Consider the following 22,539-nt stretch of genomic DNA (forward strand, 5'->3'; position numbering starts at 1 on the left):
TCCAGGGGAAAAGTGCTGCTGGCAGTGTTGTCTTAGGGGGATCAAGAATGGAAAGCATGCTACAGTCTCTTTATTTGGAGAACAGAGCAGGCTACTACTTCACACACTTCTGTGAGAAGTCAGGGAATAAGGTATGAACATTTTCCTACCCTGTGATAATTTAGTCCACAATTGACTGAATGCCAAGTTATAGAGGGCAGCCAGACTGAAAAAAAAATGGAGAAAGAAAGATTGATGACTGGATGAATTATTACTTGTGAGACTCCAATCCCTCAACAGCAATAAACTGTTCATGTGTATATTCAAACTAATGACAGGTCTTAACCAAGCTGTCAGATCCTAACTGTCTCAAACCTATTGGAAATCTGATTGTACCATCAGGGATAAAAAAAGACTAATCATCTTTAAAAACTAGCCTTTAACTTGGCAGAAAAAAATGAGGTCTTAACCCACAAAAACATTTTAAAAAAAGATGGAAAATCTGCTATGCTATTACTCATGATAATCTGCCTCCTTCTTACTTGTCGGGTTAGTGATGTCCAAAATCTCCAATGATTTAAAAACGTTCTTCTGCTTCCACGAAGCTTCTTGGATTTCTGAGAAACATAACACTATTTCTTCTCTGCAGTCAGCAGATCCATCATTCATTGCTGGGTGTAAATTGAGGATTGGTTGGAACAAGTTATGAATCTGAGTCAGTGTTTAGTGGCTTTGCAGAAAAACTGAGTCTTTAGGGGAGATTTGAATGCAATCAAGATGGACATCTGTTTCACCGCTGGCACAACCCAGAATCCAGCAGCAGTAGCTAGAAATGCCTTTGGCTACCAGAAAGCAAGAGGCAATGTTTCCAAAGCTCAATACCTTCAGTTAAAAATGTTAAATGTGTATAGATAGAAATCTAAATAAAAGTAACTTTTTTTTTTCATGGGAGAGAGGCACCCACCCACATCTCCTCTAGCCTTTGCAGGTGCCAGACTTCTTTGAAAATTATTTCCTGAAGGTTTTGTCTACAACTGTGGAGCCGATTGCATTCATATGCCAAGTCTGGCAGGCTAGAGTATGTGGAGCGAAAAGTTCCCTGCCCCTATCTTTTTGGAACATTTTCTTTACTGTCCAGTGATGGGGGTTTCAGGGTATTTTTAAGATCCAAACCCCATAAGCACATCATTAAAAGAGACGGCTTGGGGAAAGATCTAGACTCCTTCTTCTGAAAGATCTTCTGATGTTTCAATTTATGAAATGAGGCCAAGACTCTGTGCCTCAGAAATGCATATAATAAAAATGTAATGACAGTCACAGTACCATATGTCAAGTACACAATATTTAATTGTTTTGATTATTGCTGCAAAATGCTATTTCACCATGGCACAAATTCTGCATGTCCATTATCAGCATTTCTTCTTTAATACTGGCATTATGCCACTGAAATGTGGTTACTCTTCAAATGTTAACTACAATGTTAATAATTTTAATGGCCAATTATGCATATAGGATACAATAAAAGATATAGTATCACAGTAACAATGCCATTAAATATGTTGTCTGTCTGCCAGTATGCAACAGAAGATTAAATTCATCTTAAATTGAACTTGATTTATAATGACCTCAAGGAGCTAAATAATTACTTGCATTGGAAAGTCAACCTTTTATAAAGCTGTGATATTTGGGTAGCAATAACTTACAGTATTTTTCATCTCTAGTTGTGGAAGAACAGCGCATACTTTTGGTTTGACCTACAGGCTTATCATGAGCTTTTCTACCAAGAAACTCTTCATCCTTTTAAAATATGCAAGCAAGCTCAAGTAAGTTGTAAATAATGTGTTTTCCCTTCACAAATACATTTGTTCATTCCCTTCACAAATACATTTGTTCAGTGTAAAGACTGAAAAAAAGATAGAAAGTAGAAAAGTTTCCAAATCTTGACAACCCACACCAAAGTAAATCTGGTTTGTGGACAATAAAAGAAACTCTTTGGATTGTTTCCATGCAATTTCTTGATTTAAATGTTAAGCATGCATAGTTTGATTTCTAGGCTCTGCTGTCTGTTCCTAGTTTTATCTATTGTATTCTGTTTACCTAATCTCCCCTTTGCTACTCTGTGTCATATTTGGAAACTGTCTGCTTAGTGTTAACATCAGAGATAACATTTTTTCTAAATCATCTAATTGTGCTGTACCTTTCCTTCCATCTTCTCTGTGGGTTAGAATTGCAGGTCTCACAGTCCAGACCTCAGATAATGACTTTAGTCATGAAAATAGATCTTTCAGTTGTCAGTCCTGTTTTTCCTTTTCTGATTGTCAGGGCATCATGTTCTTTCCTCAGTCATCATTCCCCCCATTTGATGTTTAGACCCTCATTTACTATCAAGTGGAACTGATATTTCCTATAAATGAGTATTCTTAATTAAGCATGCACTTTAAGTCAGGGAATAAAGCAAACATGAACTGGTTCACCACGTGGGTGCGGATAGCTGTCACCAACTGCAGAATAGTCTGATACTGCCAGGGAATGAGGCTGCAGCAGTGTGATATCATTAGAAGGACTCCAAGCAACTTTTAAAATCGCTTCGTGAAACTTCAGTCTGTTTTTCCTCTGTAAACCTCGTGTAGGAGTATATCCTATCTGCATATTTCAATATATGCTGTAATAGAGCAAAGATACTTCACATGTTGTTGGAACAAATATCTGTAGAGAGCAGCAGAGAATAACCTCTTTGTATGGCTTATGTTACTGAGCATCTGGACTTCCTTGAATTTGTCTTTTTCTCCTACTTGGAGGTTTTACTGGGGCAAATGACAGAATTTTGCATATTTGTCCAGAATTCTCACCTGCATCAGTGTTATTTGTACAGAACTCCAAGCAGAGGCTGAGGCACAGATTTCTTCATCTCTCCTGTCACACACTGGCTAACTTGAACTGCTACCCTATTTAGTTTTTTCCTCTCCAGCTCTACTTATGGCCTGAGGCTGAGGGCAACTGGCTGTACCCCTAAGACTGTCTGTCTCCCGTATCTGCCCAGGCCTGTGTGTGGCTAGGGACCCCGCTCACAACAGGCGTGCAAGTTAACCGTATCTAGACTGTGTCTTCATTTTCCTATATGTTTTGTTACAGGCCAAATCTTAGGTTATGGTCCATGCTGATTTTCAATTTGGTTTCATTTCACACCAGCTTACACTCTTTCTGCAGTGGTTGCATGGCTGAAAATTAAGGCCCCGGTCTTTTTTACTTATCTTATTTCCAGTGCTGGCCTGGTGGTGACAGCAGAACATTGTACAATCAGCGTTACCAGGCAATTGCAGAGAGCTACATAGACATAGCCATTAAAGTAAATACATCAAAACGAAATATGTGAAGCTGTTCCATTAGCATAACTAACAGCTGAAATGTAACATAACAAATCAACACATGTGCTGCAACATTTGGTATCATTCTCAAGCTTGCCTTTTAAGGCTGCACAAAAATTATTCTTGTTTTCATTGGAACACGGTAAAGAGGCAAGCTGCATCCAATCTACAGGGTCTGCTTATGGAAGAGATGCCTTCCCAAATTCTGCGCTCACCTTTGGCACAGTAAGATAGTCATTCCAAGTACTCCTAAGAGAATGTGGATCAGATTCACACAACACATCGTCATATGTATTTTACTATTTATTACAGAAAGAGACATCCAGAGTGTTCTGTATGTGTTCTGCCTGCTTCTGCTGAAACAAGGTTCTGCATGCTTCTGCTGAAACAAGAGCAAACCTGGATTGCTGTGTATCTGCTACTCATTGTTTCCTTTGTTAGGCATTGTTATCTCAGCTTTATGATAGAGTAAGAAAATGCATTCCAAGGTGTATATTCATTCATCCAGGGAAAGAAACTACAGTGAGAGTGAAATTTGATGGATAAGAAAAATGATGAGTACCAGTAATCATCCAGGAACATATATGGTTATTCACTATAAACATAGGCACAGAAGTGTAAAATAAATTGGGAAAGAAAGGTAAGAAAGAAACACATATTGTAGTTTTCAATAAAAAAATAGTTATTTAGAGTTAGAAAATGTAATAGTTATGGGAAGTACAATATTTTTACACTAGAATGAATTTAGATAAAGGGAGTTATCATTACTGTGAACTTTTAGGGTCAGACACAAGATTATGTTAGTGGAAAGTGATGACAGGGGTTAAGGCAGTTTAGCCTTTCCGTTTAAGATTAGCCAGTGCATTGTATTCTTCCATCATATGATTCTGTCAAGCAGCTGCACAAGCCCCTTGTTTAGATCAGAGCAATATCCATGCCTTTGGGCAGCAATACAAAGCACTTGGACTTAAACCTTCTTTGTGTTTCTTGCTTCACTCTAGTCATTCTGAGATTGCTTACCAAAGCTTTCTCATCTGACGATGAATTCATACCAAAACCCAAGGCCTGAACAATCCCTGATTTGGAAAGTCATAAATGAGGCCAAAGTCTTAATCTGAATTTCCTAAGCATTTCATATATTCAGATGTGTGCCATTATAAGTAATTTCAAGATGCAAATTCTGACCAAATTTCCAGATAGTGTTTTGGGTTCAATCCATCACATATTCTAATACATTTATAGGATGAGGTATAGCTGGCAGGTAGGAAAACTCTTTGTGTTTTACAAAAGGAACAAAACATTAAATAAATGAAGTACGATGTGCACTTGATGTCACATGCTTCAGATTTTTGTATGAATTTGATAACCTTTAAGTTAATTTAATGTAATTTTTTCCTGTTGATCCTTTAGGAGATTGGGTGGTACAACAGTTTCACTATTCCACTGAGATGCAGAAAACCACAAGATTTCCATGACATGGGAGTCAAAAAAGGCTATGAATATTCTTTTTTAAAGGATACAATGTATTTTCCCCCTATATCTTGCTAACTTCATCGGCCAGTGTCGAAGGCTGTGAACACAGACACTTTTCCTCTTTTTTGGCATGTCTAGAACTCTTTGCAGTTGGTTTCCTTGCAGTCCTTGCATTGAAATCAGTGCAGATCTACAGATGCACCTGAACCCTCAGCAAGGGACACAGGGATGAAGGCTTCTCATTTCTCCTGTATCTGAAAGTGCATGCATTCACTTTGCCACTTTGTGATGCAGTCTTTTTACTTGGTGGGTCAAATCCCATAGCAATGGATTCTTACAAGAATTTAAGCAAAAAGATGGCACCATGCCAAATCCTCAGACACTGTAAATCTGCATCCTTCAAAAGTGAAGAGGTCATCCTGATTACAGCACTGAGGGTCTGGTCCTTTGAGTTTAGAAAAATGCACTCCTATAGCTAGCTTAACCACCTCTGAATTTCTGCTTCACATCTATTACCAGCCCTAACTATTGTTTCCAGAAAAAAATATCTCTCTTTACTGTGCTCCAGTTTTGCATGTGAAATTATACAGGACTGGGTGCAGGTCTGCAGGTAGAGCAGCCTGCAAAGGCAGTGCCTAATATGGCAATATATTATGACAGTGTTTATGTGAGCAGATTGTCAATAGTTTTTGGCCAAAGCTTCCTTAGTCTGGGCAATTTCTGACTCTGTATGCTGATATTTTTTGTCAGCTCTAAAGAAGACTAACAAATATACTCAAGTTAACCCATTTCATACAAAATCATGAGGGAAGGAATAGTTCTGCCCAAGCAAGTTGTGGAGTGTTTGTTTTGATTTTATTCTTAAAACTACGCTAAAAATGACCAGCCATTTAAGGAACCAGGTTAAATGTGTGTTAAAATATTGAGGACCTATTTTGGACCCTTTTCACCAATTTACAGATCCCTTGTGCGTGGTTTTACGAGTCATAACATGTGGAGCAATGTAACCCTAATGACGAATAAAATGGTTAACCCCTCTTTAAAACGTCTATTTTTAAAGATACCACATCTTTATATCATTGGACTGGTCCCTTCTAATTTGGCTATTTTATATGTCGAATATTTTGGATCAGACTAGAATATGATGTAACTGAAACTTTACTAGTGTTAGGGTTCTTCAAAATAACTTCCAACTTTTGAAATCACTATGAAATCTAGTTAATGATGTCTCTGTTAAATTTACATTTCTTTGGAGATTTTCTGAGAAGGGCATAATTTAGGATAAATGTGGTCTTGTTCTTCAGCTAGGACTCTTCCTGTGGACGCCCTCATTCTTTGACCTTACCTTTACACCTGGGGGTCTTTATTGTACTGATAACGTGGGCCACAGTAGCCACAAACCATCTTTGTTTTCAGTAATTAGATCTATGTAGAAAGGGGGTGGAATTCTGCATAGACAGTAAATATAGTAATCATAACAAGTTCTAACTGGGGGATGGATGTCAGCTATCATAGCCCTGTATTCCTCAGTGACCTGGTATCAGGAGAGTCTAAAGGGTCTGTTTCAAATTGTTAAGGTCCAAAATAATGGGGATGTAGTCTGGTACTGTTGCTGTTTGAAAGAAAGAGTCTAATAAATCAGAATTTCATTTAAAACAAACAAAAACATAATTATTTAATGTATTCAAACATTCTCCCACTGTGCTTGAAATCTAAACACAACAGTGTTTTATTACTGCTTGAACACAGAGTTAATGTGTTATTTTCTTCTTTTCTACTGCTTTGTACATCTGCTAGTTACAGCTGGATTTTAGTAACATAAGGAAAATGAGAATTATCAGAAACCTGCATTCTTCATTGTCAAAAATGTGTGATAATAAATAGTGAAGATGGGCTCCTCAGTGCCATCCTAGAGAGAAATTCTGATTTATGTTACTAATCTGATCCCCTGACCATATGTTTGAAAATTAGTTAGATTTTGACACTATGAAGAAGAGAAAACATTTATAAGTACATGAAATTTATTACGGCAGCATCTTTTTTCACTTGAGTTCCTAGCTGCAGTCAGAATCACGATGTATTAGAAAGTTATTCTGGAATATCTTCCTCTAAGATATTCCTGGAAGAAAGTGTTTTTCTCTGAGTCTTCAATGTTTTTTTTCATAGCAATTTATGAAACATTTAGAAAACGAAGAATTTGACTTACAGGACTATTTAGAAAAAAAAATCATTTGAAATAAATAAAAAAAAATTACTCTATGCTTCAAGAATGAGCTGCTAGTGAGAAGGAAACATTCTATAGGTTCAGCTTTCTTCTGTTGGTACATGTTGAATGGCAAACTTTGTGCTTCATAAAAAAGCATATTGTAATCCTTGTTTTGGTAAGGATATAGACCTCAGTTGTGCAGTGGTATCTGCTCTTACGGATCCTGTACTATGATGGAGCCTCACCAATGTCAAAGAACTGTGCAAGAGAATCTCCACACAGAATGAAATCTTGTAATTTTTCACTAATTTTAACCTTAAATTTACAAATTCCCTTCTATTCAGAAGAAGCAAGACTCCTTCACAAGTTGGCCCAGCACATATTCTGCAAAACAACAATGTGACCTCATGAAGAGTGCAGTTGCTGTAATGTTTCTGGTTATCTGAATCTAACTAAGAATTAGCCAAATATCTCCAAGCAAAAATTACGTTAAGCATTATTTTGTGATCTAAGCATTTTAACAAGTAGGAGTAAAAATGGCAGGGAGGTCAGTTATGGCAACAACTGAATTTTGGACAAAATAGTAATATTGGTAGAAACAAGGCAGATGTAATTAGATATATGTTCAGAATACACAGCAGGGCACTGGGGGACAAATATGCAGTAATTTTCTCCTTCAATGGACTGTGACCATTGGAATGAATGATGACTAAGAAACAGTTTTCTTCTGTTTTATTGTAGTTCCTTTATGCAACTTACATTGCCCCATCTGCCAGCATGGACATTGGACTTCATCAGAGTAAGAAGAACATGATTTATCAGAAAATTGACCCGGCCTTTGAGGATCTTTTTGACCCAGCAGAAGAATATATCCTCACTGTTCTGCTAGAACCATGGATGAAGATGGTGGAAGCAGATAAATACACTTATGGAAAGGTAACTGATCTGGATGACACCATGAAAAATTCTTACGATGTCGGGGAAGAAAATCGCAAGAGCCTTCATATGCAACCCTGTTACATTTATGGTCAGGAAGGGACAAGTATTACGGGATGTTTTGCTCACCCACTCCTTTCTACGCTGATGCGGGGAGCAGCCTGAACTTCCTGTGGAGAGCAGACTTCCCACCTGAAAGGAAGGCACAGGCTTCACAGACCCTTTGGTCTGTGAGTTAGGGAGGAATGCATCTTGCTATGGCAAAATTTCTCTTTGCACTCAGGAAGTGTCATGTTTCGGCAACCTTGCCATTGATCAAAAGTAATTTTCTTATGATGGATTGCCCACAAGCCTCCTATGTTTTTAATGGTAAGCACAAAATAAGCTGTGTTTCTAGAGTGTCAGTACAGTCATGCTAGGTCCATATTAATTGTATCAAGTATTTCTTGGTGTTTAGAATTAAAGTGCAGCTACTGCTTAGCATAAGAGGAAATGTGATACGATGATCCAAACACTTTTTAGACAGCTGCCCTGCTGTGTAAGAGCTAACTGTGCCCTGCAGGCTTCCTGAAGTAGGCAGCTCAGTGGTGTACTCAGTTCTAATCCCAGAAAGCCTCTGAAGGCTCGAATTGAGCAGGTTCATGCAGGTCAGAGGAGATGGCTGCAATCCTGACTCTGCTTTTGACAAATAAGAACAAGAAATGGTGGAGGCAGTGGTGGATGCTGTGGCTCTCTGCTCTTTGTAAACTTACCTACAAGTTACCAGCTGTAGGTCAAGCTTCTAATTCCAAGTCTTTAACATCTCTCTCTTGGATATGGAAGGAGAAACTTACAGTGGAGAATCAGTAGTTGGAGGGCAGGAAGTTAGTTCTCATTCCTGTTTTCTCCACTGTAACCTTAGATGAAGCATCTCCATTTTTATAGGATGTATCATTACTTGCTGCTGGTACTTCTGTCAGCCTGTAATGAGAACATGCATCCATTCCCCCCTGCAAAACATTCTGAAATCCTTTTGCGGAAATTTTGTAGTAGAGTGTATTTTTATTACTATATGGTGCACACATGTATGAACAACTAGGAGAACAGATACCTAAAATTAGAGTTGAGAATGGTCTTCTAAGCCGATTAGGTGGTGACCAGTATTAAACATTTAAGAATACAGTATAAGAACAGGAAAAAAACCATACAGCAGTATTGCCAGCTTCAGCACTTTGCAACTGAGGAGATTCATGAAGCAGAAGTCTTATCCACATTTTTGTGCTTAATAGTCTTTGATGATTCCCCCCCCCCCCCCCCCATGGGTTTATGTAAATGTGTCATTTTATATCTTCAGCCTCACTGTAGCAGTGGGTTCCAGGGTTTAATCATGCAATAGGAGAAAAAAATGCTTATCTTGGTTTGTTTGCAAACCCCTCCCTGATAATTTCACCTGGTGCCCTACTTTTGTATGTCATGAGGAACAGTGAACAATTGTTATCTTGTCATATTCTCAGTGCTGTTATGCTTTTACATGTTTCTGTTGCATCCCGCTTCAATTACATCTCTTTGAAACTCAAGAATCCTAGACTGTCCGACATCTCCTCTTACAGAAGGTGTTCCATACCTTTGTCGCACTTATCACCCCATCTATATCTGTTATTTTATATTCTTTTGATGACATGCAAGCAGTACTCAAGATCTGGATGCACTAAGGACTATCCAGTGGCAGAATCATGTTTTCTGTTTTGCTCTTTGTTCCTTTCCTAATTGTTCCTATGATTCTAATTGCCTTTTGACTCCTGGTGAACTTTGAGTGGATGTGCAAAATGTAAGCTAATAGCCATCTGCAATGATTCCAAGATCTTTTTACTAAGTAATAACAGCTAATGGAAAGCCCTAAGTTGGAGCTCACTGGAATGACTTAATGTTTATCGTTGTTGAATTCAGCTGCCCTTTTGTCATGCAGATGCTAAAGCGTCCTGAAATTCTGCACTTCTTCACAGTTAATTTCATTTTTTGGTCTGTGGAATCATTTTGCAAACTTTGTTGTCTCCTCACTCACCTCCTTTTTTTCCTGAATGTTTAAAAAAAACAAGCTCAGCACAGAACCCTGTGAGACTCCAATAGGAACCCCACCCCAGAACGAAAGTTATTTATTTCTTTATTTTGTACTTTCTACCTTCGAATTAATTCACAAGGGGACCTTCCCTCTCATCCTGTGATAACTTAATGTCCTTAAGAAACTTTGAAAGTTTGGACACTGAAAAAAGCTTACTAAAATGAAATATACTCATCCAAACACATCCACAAAATTTTCTTTGCTTTTCAGCATCTTTTCTAAGCTTTTGGATAAATTATTTTTTCTACGCTATTTCAGCTATAGTTGTTTATGACCTGGAGAACACCATGTAATTGATCAATGTTTTCATTAATATGAAATTTTATTTACTTTCTATCAGACTAGTTTTACAGTCTTTTGTAAATGTGTATTTTCCATGTGTATTATCAATACTAGTTGTCTAGTGTCTAGTGCCAGTCCTCACTGAGTCAAGTCATCAACTCAGCTGAGTATTATTATACATCATTTTTTGTATAAAAAGGACGCTGCTTTTGAGCACTCTGTGAATACAGCGTTTTCACTGCCTCTAGCAACGGAAGAATTCCTTCAAAGTAAGAACTGAAAATATAAACTTTTGCTTTAAGTTAAGTTAATGCGTGTGTCAGTTTATACCTCCTTGAATTAACCGAGGGATAATCTATTGCCCTTTCAGTTTAGATGATGCTTTGCTTTGCAAGTGTAGTTACGTGCAGACGTCTCAGTGCCCTAACACCACAAACATCTTAATCAGAGCACGAAAAACCAGAACTAAATCCTTTTGAGTGCACAATACATGCATTTGTGAAGAGTTATAATACACAGACATAAAATGACCTGTTCTAGGAGGCACTAGAGTCTCTTTGTACTAGGCGCAGGCTGATGCTTAGGCACACTCCTTCCCAGCACAAAGACAAGGTCTGCTTTGTATTTTGTTCAGTCCCTGGCTCTACTCTTCCCCTTTGTTCTACCACAAAGCAGGATATATTTGGCCCATAATGAAACAAGATATTTTATCAAGAATTAGGTGAGTCCAAAATTGTTTATTTGGGACATGGTCAGTATGTATCTACATTTTTATCTTTAAATGAAACATGAAAACAGGAGAGTTCCTTTTTATTGTTGACTCTCATCCTGCCTCTATCTGCTTTCTGTTTAAACTTTATAAAAATGTTCTGAATTATTTTCCTATTTACTTTTAAACTACATTTTCTTTTAAAGGAAAGAACACCCAAAAGCACTTTATAACAGTGGAATAGAGTTACACTGAGCCTGAAGGCATTCAGATAAGACGGTGATTAGTGTGGTATTCACATTTAGACAAAAGCGCAATCAATATTAATCTAAAAACTCTTTTCTCTCTCTTGCACATAAATTCTTGTACAAGATGACCACAGCTTTCTAATCTTTGTAATGGGTGTGTTAATCAGTATAACGCATTGGCTCAATTTTGCTAAATATCCTAAAACCTGCGTTTGAATAGTTTAGTCAGCCGAGAGGGTCACGAAACTATTCCTTATGCAGTTACTGATTGCTTGCACATAACATGGAGATCTGCTCTAGTTATATATATAAGGCTTCTAATTAAGTTAAAAAATGTCAATACTTCATGAGTTCTAATCATGCACAATTTAGTATTTTAAGGCATCACCTGGTATAAAACTAAGGAAGGGGACAAGACTGAAAGTCTGAAAGCTTTAAGATCTAAACAATCTTCATTGTTTAGATATTATAGCTATAGCATCTTTCTTGTCTTCATTTCCATTTCTGGAAATCTGTGGCACTCTCTATCTTTTTGACATTTCCCACTGAGAGTCATAGTTTTAAGACCTGTTTTTCTGCTTCTCAGTGGCACTTTGACATACAATTTGCTGGTATAGGCAATCAGGTAAGTCTGACACAATATAATATATACAAAATATACACAACATATTACATACACAATATAATTTAGCAATTATTTTAATACAAAGTTATTTTCTTAAAGATATACTTAGGTTATTTAGTGGTGTTCTTTAGAAATCTACATGTGATCCTGCAGAGATCTGAATATTTTGTTCTACCAGAGCTTTTAATTGATTATTTGTCACAAGGATGTGACTTCTAGTGTCTTCTAAATATCAATCTCATTACTGGCAAACATATTCTTTTCTATCCACTGTCACTGGCAAGGTGCCTGTCCAGTTCTCCATCTTTCTATAATGTGTACTGTAGGGATGACATAAGATATTATTTTTATTAGGTGGAGTTGGTGGAAGAAACTCGACAGCTGGACTCCGTGTACTTTAGAAAGCTCCAGGCTTTGCATCAAGAGAGTGGTTCCAAGAAGGATGAGGTAAGACAAGTACCTACTAACAAAAACAAACTCTTTTTCTATCAGAGAGGGTTAACACTTTGAGTATCAGCAATGAAAGACTGACTACACGCCATTTTGGAGACGCAAATAGTCTGATTTCTACCATTCGTTTTGGGGAATGATTGACAGCCGTTGTCTTAATTACAAATACAGGTCTTCTGTCAGTTACATCAAGATCAGACCACAGTATGATTGGAGTCAATGAGACAGTTTCCACTAAAGTCTGTGGAATGTATTTTGGTCCCTTAATCTTGAGTAAATACCTCGATTTCAAGTAAATTACAGGTATATATTCATTTATTTGATTATGGAATCTGCACACACTGGTATGTTTAAAGCAAACATAAAACTAAAGCTGATTAAGAGCTGGAGCCTTAACTCAATTTATTTTCTCAGCAATCAAAAAGCTGTTCTACAGGGACAGAAGCTATCTAAGGCAAGGATTATTAGACTGAGCAAAATATAGAGATGAAAAAAGCAGTTATGCAAGTGAAATAATTTCTTCCCTCAGAGTACTCTTGCTGACACTGGTCTGCCATCCTGCCCTGATGCTCTCAAAGAAAATCAGCACTTGCGTCAAGTTCCCAAAGAATTGGCAGGTCCTACTCTATCTGACCTGATCCATGACAAAGAGAAGTTAAAACAGTTCTGGGCTTTTCTTAATGAGCATTCTGCTGGGTACGTTTCTTTGTTATTATTATTTTACCCATTTCTAAGTTCAGAAGAAATCTTTGCTGGGGATCTTGGCTATCTAAATGTTCACAGATTTTAGTATTTTTTAAAAGTGTGTTTGTATATTTATGAAATACACATGCACATTGTTCAGACAACTGAATTGTCTTAACATTTTTGGGGTAAGAATTCTCCTGCCATATCATGTTTGTGTTACAGTTCTGCTTTCAGTTTCTGCTTTGATTAGTGGCAAACCCCTGAGTAGAGCAATTAGCCTATAATGAGTAAAAATTTCTCTTTTTTAGTACAGATTCAATTTAGTACATTTTAGAAATTAAAGATGGATGTTATAAAAATCTACAAATAGAAGACAGCTATGTTATTCTCACAGTGTGAGAGCAACCGCAGTTTTGTGTTTGCAATGATCTGAACAGAATTAAGTACCAGCTTGTAGCAAATACAGTTTATGCAGGGTTTTTGAAAAAGTGAGCCCATTTGTTTAAAAATGAAGATCTAACCAGAAGTTCTAGCAGAAGTAAATGTGAGTTTGCTACCTTTATTTTTTTTTCCCCAAGCTCCACACTGATGTCTATCCTGTTTTAGCAAAGGCAAATATACTTTTTAAGTAACTGCTAGCAAGTCCTTAAATTGTCACTTCCTTCCTTTAACCTGGGTTCCCATGAGCTGATGCTTTGCTTATTGCCTTTTGCTTCTAGTCAAGCACTGTTATCATTTTAGATTGGATATTGGTCAGCTTTTTCAAAAGTGTCCAGAGATGGACATCTAGCACAGGATTTCTCTGGCCAAGACTCAATGTCATCACTTCTGCTTATCATCATAGGTTCCCTTTGTAGTCAGAGAGAGAAATACACACTGCTGGACACAACTCTTAATTCTGAAGGTAACATCTAACACCAGTTTGCATGGATCATTACTAAAGATGGCTATTTCTGCTCACTGACTACAAAAAGACTGTAGGTAATGAGTTCAGATGGAGATTCTTATGCTGTGGGTGCCTATGGTCAAGTGACTTCTGAGTTAGTTGTCTAGACCAGTGGTCTCCAAATGTTTTTGATCGTGCTCCCCATCAGTAAAAAATGTTTGAGCATGCACCCTCAATATATGCATATTTATTTTTTTATAAATTGTATACATGTGCTACTGAAGTTCTAATATTTTCTTCCTGCCCCCCAATGAATCATCCTGCACACCCCCTGGGATGCGCACACCCCACTTTGGAGACGACTGGTCGAGAGTTCCTCTCTAACTGGGGAAATGGTAGGAATCGCCAGAGAATAGGTCACTGGTAAGGGTGGGGTCCTGGACAGGTATGCTGAATTGCCTCTGGGACTTCCTGCCACTCCGTTAATCACAGACAAGAAGTCCCATCTTAAGTGACAGAGCCAGATAGAGGAATGTTTAATTTACGGAGACATTTTCTTTTGTAAAAATTCATAATGAAGAAAAACATTTGAACAAGTCTCACAAAACAGTGTTTTAGAGCTGGGTCCAGACCTAGTAACTCTGAAGTCCAGCTGGCATGCTACAGTAAAGATGCTTAATGGTACTATAAGCTGAAGGGATCCTAGAACTAATTCAGTCTGGAAAATTTCAGCAAAAAACAACAAATGTGTCGTTTGCCTCTTCATCAAAATTTATGGTTCAGTTATTGCCCAATTGTAAGTGATCCAAGTTTCAGGAAGGACAGGCTGTTGAGTACCTGGGCACAAATTCTGATAAGAAACTAAACGAAGTTCCATTAATTAATATTTTGTTAAATATATAGGATATATTCACACAATTGCAGGACAATTTGTGTTATTTGGGTTACCACTTGTTAGTCTTGCCAGACTGACTATGCACATTCTCCTGATCCATTGAAAGGAAAAAGTAGAGTATGCTATGATAAGCCACCATTGTAAATGGCTTAACCTAACACACTTTAAAATTATATTTTTTGCTTTTTAAATAAGATGGACATATTTGATTCGTTGTCATAGACAGATGCCAAGGAGTAACTCCATAAACTACAGTAACTTGGATTACTTGCATTTGGGTGAACTTATTCATGTTGTGATGAACTAGCAAATGGAAGAATTTCAGTCTCAATAGACCTTAGGTCTGTAAGGGTCTCAAAATACTTTTGAAAGGGGGACATCTGTTCTTAAATCAGTTGGATGCTTTTGAAAGTCTTACTCATAGATTAATGCTTTGAAAAAGGCAGCTATTAACCGAATGGAAAAGTGAAACAGATTTGACTGCATTTAATGTTTCATATTTCCTGCTGCAAATACAGTGAATGTCCTCATTAAAATGCTCACAAAACTTCAGCTACCAAGACACTATCAGAAAACAGTCATATAAATTAAACTGAAACTGTAGGTATGTCACTTATTCTGTCCTCTGGTTTAAAGAACAAAACCAATGTATGTTCCATTAAAACAAACTTAAATTGATAGTATACATTCAAATGATTATGATTATAGATCAAAAATTGCATAGGGAGATTATTTGTCACTTATTATGAATAATGAAAAAAGTAGTAGAATCAGTAATTTATGAAAAGGCAGCCCACAAAAAGCCCTAGAAACAAAATTTACCATAAATTGTTTTTGTTTGCTTGACTGCGGACTGACTTAAGCTCTAGCACTTCACAAGGGGTAGGAAAGGGGTGATTTCTGGGGCTGACGTTCCCATCTGTCATCCCTGCTCATTTCTCAGGCGATCCGACGAGGAGGCAGAACAGGAGGTGTTGACTCGTCTCTCGGTGGCTCACAGCCTCAGTACTGCTTCAAATTCTCATCTGTTTCGTTTTTCATTCTCTCTGTGAGCTCTGCCCTATGGCTCTGGTTCACAGTCCCTGCTGGATTTAGTGGCGGCACATTGAGGAGGTTACTCCTTTCAGGGTACCCCAGAAGGGATCCTAAATGAGGTCCCTAAGAAGTGTTTGATCTGCCTGTTCAGCAAGTGCCATGGTCTCACCAGATGGTACTAGCAAAGAAAAAATGACATAAAATTTCAGTCCAATCTGACCTGGTATTTAGGACTTGAACACTTTGGTGGCTTGTGGTTAAACTAATAACTCCCTAGAATGTTGATGAAATTAACTCAATATTGAAATAACATTCTGTTTACATTTGTTTGTAGCATGGATCTCATGTGCTGGCTAGATATTGAACAGTTCAGAAAGATGCTCCACAAGGACAAATTAAAAAGGGAGGAAAAATCTAAGGACATTAAAAACAAGTACTTAAACAAAACATACTTCTTTGGGCCCAACAGCCCAGCTACCAGAGAACAACAAGAACAGGTACCAGTTACAAAACCGTTCATAAAGAACAATCACACTGAAGGTGACTGAGATAAAAGTCCATAAGTGGCTTTACTCCAGCTTTTCCCCAAGATATCTCCTCAAATCTTACCTATATTTTTGGCCAGAAATCTGATTCTGTTCTGGTTGTGGGGATCCCCTCTTTCCTGTTCGGGCTCTTCCTCCCCCATCCTTAGAGAACATCTCTCTTAAACCCTGATCTGAGGCCGCAGCCAGATCATGCACAACACAGCTCAGAAAAAGTGTAAAAATGGCTTTCAGGCAGAGTGACTTGTTCCAGCTTTCTATTTTAGCATGTCAGTAAAGCCACAGACAGCGAGTCTGAGCTGTGGTACTCCGATATATCTTGATACTTAGGAAATTCACTCGGTCAAGCTGGGGTATTTTTTGTCAGAGTCTGTATTCTATTATAGGTAGGGACAAATGTAATCTGTTCCCTTTTATGAAAAGTACATGTGAGCCTTGGGTAAGCATGCATTAAATGCTTTGCTTACAGTTAAGCTCATGCTTTGCTAAATCAAGGATGTAGAGAGATAAAGGACTTTTGGTATACACAAAAGTTTATGTCATGTGTTATTGTATTTGGATTGCTTAGCTAATACATTCAGGTGGAGGATGGGGACAAATACTTCATGATCGACTTTCAGCAGTGGTTCTGCTAGAAGTTCAGCAATGCGTCCAGAAGAGATTAGAAAAACAATGGCTGCCATTGTTCCTGGCAGATGAGCACCACGGGGCGGCGGGACAAGCAAAGGTAATTTTTTAACAACAGCAACACATCCAGGCATTGTTTTTTGTTTGGCTCATAATTTACCATTGGGATAAAATGGTTCAGAGGAAAAGCAGCCCACAGCTCACACTCAGTTTACATTGAAAGAGACGCTCTAGCATGTACAGGTTGAAGCATTTAGCTTGATAATTGTGAAGGCAGTTCCTCTGAAGGCTTAGTCTGGTGGGGACAGTATTATTGTTAGATCCTAAATCTGAAGGAGGTGGTGTTAGCTCTGCTGCCAGTCAGGCTGCCAGGGGAGTAAACTAATCTTTGCTCTAGTGCTGCACTCTCCATAAGCCAGTCTGCCCTAGCCATACACTTGCACACAGAAGAAATGCTGCTTTGTGTAAAGGATTTGCCCAAGAGGACATGAACACAAGCAAATGAGCGGTCTTCACACGCTGTATTCTCTCTCACGCTGTCCATATTCTCCTATCTGGAGCTGCAGTGCCTGTAGAAATGAATCCAGGACTTGTGAAATTCTGCTGAGTGGGGAGGTTAACTGCTACAAGCCTTGTTTCCAATTGGTTACTTCAGAAAGTTGCCAGAAAACTGGGAATGAGATGCCTTTCACTCCTGCTGGCTCATTAGAAAGACTGGGGAATGGGCAAAGCTAACATCTGCCTTTTTAGGAGAGTGCCTCTGTGACTGGGATCTGTGTAGGGAGATCATCCTGCTGGTGACAGACGCAAAAAGACTTGGTTTTTTGCACTTCCCAAAAGCTCTGAAATGCGAATGTCATAGCAGAAGGAAACTTGACAGTTCCATAGACACATAGGCAGACTGCATTGATTGATAAAACTTGCTTTTAATGCTCTTTTTAACATCAAGAAGGTTGTCGGAAGTGTTGTCAGAAGGGCATTTGAACTGGATCCTTTTCATTGATTCAGAGCATTAGCAATCTGGAAACTGTAGGTTCTGATAAGGCAAATTGTAATTTTAATAATGATTACGTTAAAGCAAAATTTCCTAACCCTCTGCCCTTTTTTAGCTGAACTCTGCCTCCTTTATGAGCTGTGGCACAAAACCATGTGATAAGGCTAAGCTGCTTCCAGGTCTGGAAGCTAGCTCATGCCTCTTCTTGCACCTGCTGCACTGTGCTGGCAGGGAGAGTAGCCTATGCAGTTTGCAAAATGCTGTATTTGACTCTAATAAACAGTTTACAGGAAATACATACTTCTAATGAGCTTTTAGTCTTTTCCTAACTCCATTCATGTCTGACTGCTCTTTTCTCTTTCTTACTGCAAATTCAGAGGATGAAAAGGTCCTTTGAAGAACGTATTTTGGAAGAAATGAAACCATATGACATTCTCCACTTGGCTTCATATTTCACAGTGACCAAACACTGTGGGCATGCTATGTAGTCCTTATTCAGAAAATCTGCCCTTGATTTGAGGTGTATTTTTGCTACAAAGAAGCTGCAGGATCAAGCCTGTATTTCTGATACAGCTGTCCAAAGGAACTAAAAACATTTCATAAAAAAAAAAAAGTTATAGCCCAAAATCTGTTCACAACATAAGTGGTCACTCAGAACATTATGGTTAAGGTAAACCAGCGGAAGAGCACGCTTTGATTGCCATTACCTCTTGTCTTCTCTAATTCCCCAGTCTTAATGAGCACGTGCTCATTTATGGCTGAACAAGGGATGGCATTCAGTGTGGGTCCACAACAAGTTTCAGATATAAAGATCAAAATGAAGATATATCAACTATTCTACCACTGTGGTCTCAGTCATTAGAGGGCTGAATATGAAACAAAAAGAGTTAAAAAATACAATTATAATCTTTTGTTCAACCATAGATAAGGGACGTAACTGAAGATCTTCCATGCCAAAAACAGGAGAAGACAACTAGGATGTGGAAGGCAAGTGAATTTTACTGTGTCTCTTGTGTCTGCCGTTTCAGTGTCCTTTCTGTTTGGACCTTGCACATCCTTCACAATTTCCCTGCTGACAGTGTGAGGCCCAAATGTAATGCTGTCAAAAGCAGGCATGATTGTATTGGCTGCAGTGGACTGATTACTCACGTTACTGGTGAATTTAGCTCCCTGCTGGATGTTCACGGTAAATTTCTCTCCCTTCCTGGCTGGAGAGGTCATACTTGAAAAAAACATATCTTTTGTCCTGGGCTTTGCAGCACTCTTAACCCTCCTCAAACTGGTATTGTACCTTTAATTCACATTTATCTGTATTTTGCATGCAGTGGACTTATTGGGACAAGCTGTTCATTCCAGCATCTGGTAGTTTATTTATTATTGCGAGTGGATTACGTGCAGACACAAAAGGGAATGTGAAGTATGCAGTGGAGTGGGCAGGTTTAATCATATCTCACAGTATCTGTTTCATTTAGAATTGTATTTTAATCTTACAGCACTGAGATAATATCAATTTTAAACATCTTAAAGCTTTGTAATAATACATTTCATCAGATGTTTGCCAGTTTTTTCCTCTTGAAGAGCAGTGAACTCTTTGTGATTGCCAACATACAAGTTGTGGACATTTATTCAGTTGAACTTTTATTGTCTGCTGAAATCAAACTGGAGGCCCAGTCACCAATTATCCATGCAAACCATTAGCTCAAAAGGGATCCAAAGTGCACGTGGATTCCGTTAACTGAGTTTTCCCTTTGTCTGTTTGTCAGGAAGATGGTTATTTTCCATGTTCTGCTTCAAGGTTGTTGACCCATAAAATAAGCAGTGTTTGTATATTAGTATAGGGGTGGGAGCAACGCTTTGTTCTTCCCTTCATGAATATGTCCCAGGAATAATTTTCCCAAAAGTTGCCTAAATCCTGGTCACAGGGGATAGAACACGCTTGGAGAATTGGAGGAGGGCTGAGAAGATGCCACCTTACTGTCTAAGTTGAGCCGACTATTTTAACCAAAGGACCCTGTGGACAACCACCACCCACCCTCTCGCAAGGGTAGGCTCTCATCCCCAGCAGGCTCCGCAGCAAGACACGAAGCATAACCCCTGTTTTTAAGAGAAGCTGCAGAAAGACTTTCTGCTTAGAATCAGGTTAGATTTCCAGGACCGTCTGCAGCAACTAAAAATGCTTCTGTCCCATGCTGACCATTGAACAGCACTCCATCCCGCCAGGACTTTGAGAGTTTTATACCTCTGTTAGAAGATAGTTTTCATTCATCCATCTGATAACAAAGGGGGGTTGTTTGGCTTCCTCCTCAGTGACAGCACAAGAACTGTTTGTTCAGGAAGGCAGGCCAGCCTGAACTTCGTTTCAAACAAACTGTCCCTGCCTAAGCCATCTTTCTTTCTCCACCCTTTCCTGGCTGCCTACCGCTCTGTGCTCTGCAGCATGAGGATTTCCAAAATGTCTCGATGACTTTAAATTCTATTTTACTACTGGCAGCTTTATTCCACAGAGAGCAAACTCTCCGGCTTCTGTTGGTGATCATGGCAACACATTTCAAAGCTCATTTTGTTGGTGAGATCCCTGTCAGAAGCATTTTACAACTTTAAGCTATGTGGTTTGTCTGTTCCTTTTTCTTTGTTGTTTGTTTGCACAAAACTCAAACTGTTCTCTAGAAAAGTAGCCTGTTGCCATAATCAATAACAATAGCTGTTTCCATACTTTATAGTATGTAGTCATATGGTCTAAATCATTGTCAGTCATTTCCTCTCACATCACATCTTCCAAAAAATGTTGCCCAAACCAAACTGGAAAAAAAAAAAAAAGAAAAAAGAAGGAAAGAAAGAAATGAAACCTTGCCACATTCTATTGTATCCATGTCATAAACTCATAAACTACTGAAAGTTAGGGTCAGTGCAAAGATAAGAATCAGACAGCTTACGCTAACTAATGGCTTTGTTATTGCTTTTTGAAACAAAGTTTATTTGGTGCATTTATTTCTTCTTTTGACAGCATGTGGACAATAAGTGGGTTTCTTCATCTAGTGAAATAATTGCTTTCCGCAAAGTGCTGTTGAATCCAGTGACAGCAAATCAGTTTCAACGCTTTGTGTCACTGAAAGGAGACCTACTGGAAAATGGAGTGCTCTTTTGGCAAGAGGTACAGAAGTATAAGGTACGGTGGTAAAATGGAGCAAGAGGAATATAATTCAATTTGTAAGCAAATGCATCCATTACTGCATATTAGGACAATTTTAACAAGAATATCTCCAGGCATTTTCTTTTTAATAGTAAAACCTCTTTCACTGTTCAAACTGTTTTTTCTTTGACAGAAATCCTCACTTCTTAAGGGTAGTTATTTTGAATTACTTGAATGTATTATACCTGTATTTCTTTATGCTTCTTCAAACTGTAACATTCTTCTGAGTCTCTAAAGGGACACTACTAACTAGCTAATGCCCAGATTTTGGTATACATCTATTGAGCAGTAGAAAATATGCAAGCATTAAAATGTTATTTCTGTCTTTATAGTTACATACTATTAAACAATGGGATTATTGCTGAATTTGGTAATCCCTCAAAAATCAGAGAAAACTTTTAAATTCATTCAAATCTACAGATGTAAAGATAGTATCTAACCAAAAAGCTTTCGTGTACAATGCAGACCCCAGCTCCCTTGCACTCTGTATAGTCACATTTGACTGCAGCTGAGGATGTGGCCAAGGCAAAACGTGATGGGGAAGGCCAGCAGGGATTGCCCCTCTCTCTCTCCCTAATACATGCCCCTTTGTGAAAGTGTGGGCTGAAACACAATGGGAAAACTCTGGAGTGAGCCTTTAGTCACACTGCAGCCTCCGAATAGCACCCTGGATCAAATGCAGGGGCACCGCGGATCTTTCACTTGTTGCTCATTCCTTTTCCCTCTGGGATATTGTTGACACAAAAGTGCTACCGGAGTGCAGAGCCTCTCCTGGGCTCCTGAACACAGCCTGTGTGCACATGGCAGGCAGGGAGCATGAGGTTAGCTAACATGCTCAGAAATTAGGAGGTAAACACAGTTGATGCTGCAGTAGCACTTGGAGATCCTGCTGCAGGCACGTGGGTGTATTTTCACTGTTTAATTTTATGCATTTGAATTTGGGGTCTGCTTTAGAAGCTGAAGCTCCTCTGTTTCCAGGGGGCAATCTGCCCTCCTCACAGAGTCTTTGATCCCCAAGTGAGGAATTATCGGCTGTAATACTCTCTGGGGCTGCTGCTGTCTCTATCTTGGTTACAGAGTGACTAGGTTAGACTAGAAAATTGACATAAAGGCACCTGAAGTTCCACGACATAAATCCTTCTCAAAATATTTGATGTTTTTTCAGATTTGTGACTCTTCATTGCTCCATTGTGGAGGACATGGGAACTTTCTGCAAATTAACGTGAAGTGTAGTTTAGACTGTTTTCTTTGTGGATCTGCTCCCTGAAGAAAGCCTTCATTGTTTTATGTCCTGCCCCCTCCTACATTT

General features: G+C 38.5%; 1 protein-coding gene across 1 annotated transcript in view; it reads left to right on the forward strand.

Moving 5' to 3' along the window:
- RGS22 (regulator of G protein signaling 22) overlaps positions 1-22,539 on the forward strand; it is a 63,734-nt gene that overhangs the window by 28,945 nt on the left and 12,250 nt on the right. Inside the window, exons 13-21 of the mRNA XM_087734900.1 lie at positions 6-131; positions 1,701-1,802; positions 7,765-7,959; positions 12,276-12,368; positions 12,901-13,067; positions 16,209-16,371; positions 16,988-17,146; positions 18,965-19,027; positions 21,045-21,206. Coding sequence (XP_087591026.1) covers positions 6-131; positions 1,701-1,802; positions 7,765-7,959; positions 12,276-12,368; positions 12,901-13,067; positions 16,209-16,371; positions 16,988-17,146; positions 18,965-19,027; positions 21,045-21,206 — 1,230 coding nt within the window. The remainder of the gene's footprint in view (positions 1-5; positions 132-1,700; positions 1,803-7,764; positions 7,960-12,275; positions 12,369-12,900; positions 13,068-16,208; positions 16,372-16,987; positions 17,147-18,964; positions 19,028-21,044; positions 21,207-22,539) is intronic.

This window comes from Nipponia nippon, unplaced genomic scaffold (genome assembly GCF_047370975.1).
Source record: "Nipponia nippon isolate SJK-2023a ecotype South Korea unplaced genomic scaffold, ASM4737097v1 scaffold_1, whole genome shotgun sequence".
NCBI lineage: Eukaryota > Metazoa > Chordata > Aves > Pelecaniformes > Threskiornithidae > Nipponia > Nipponia nippon.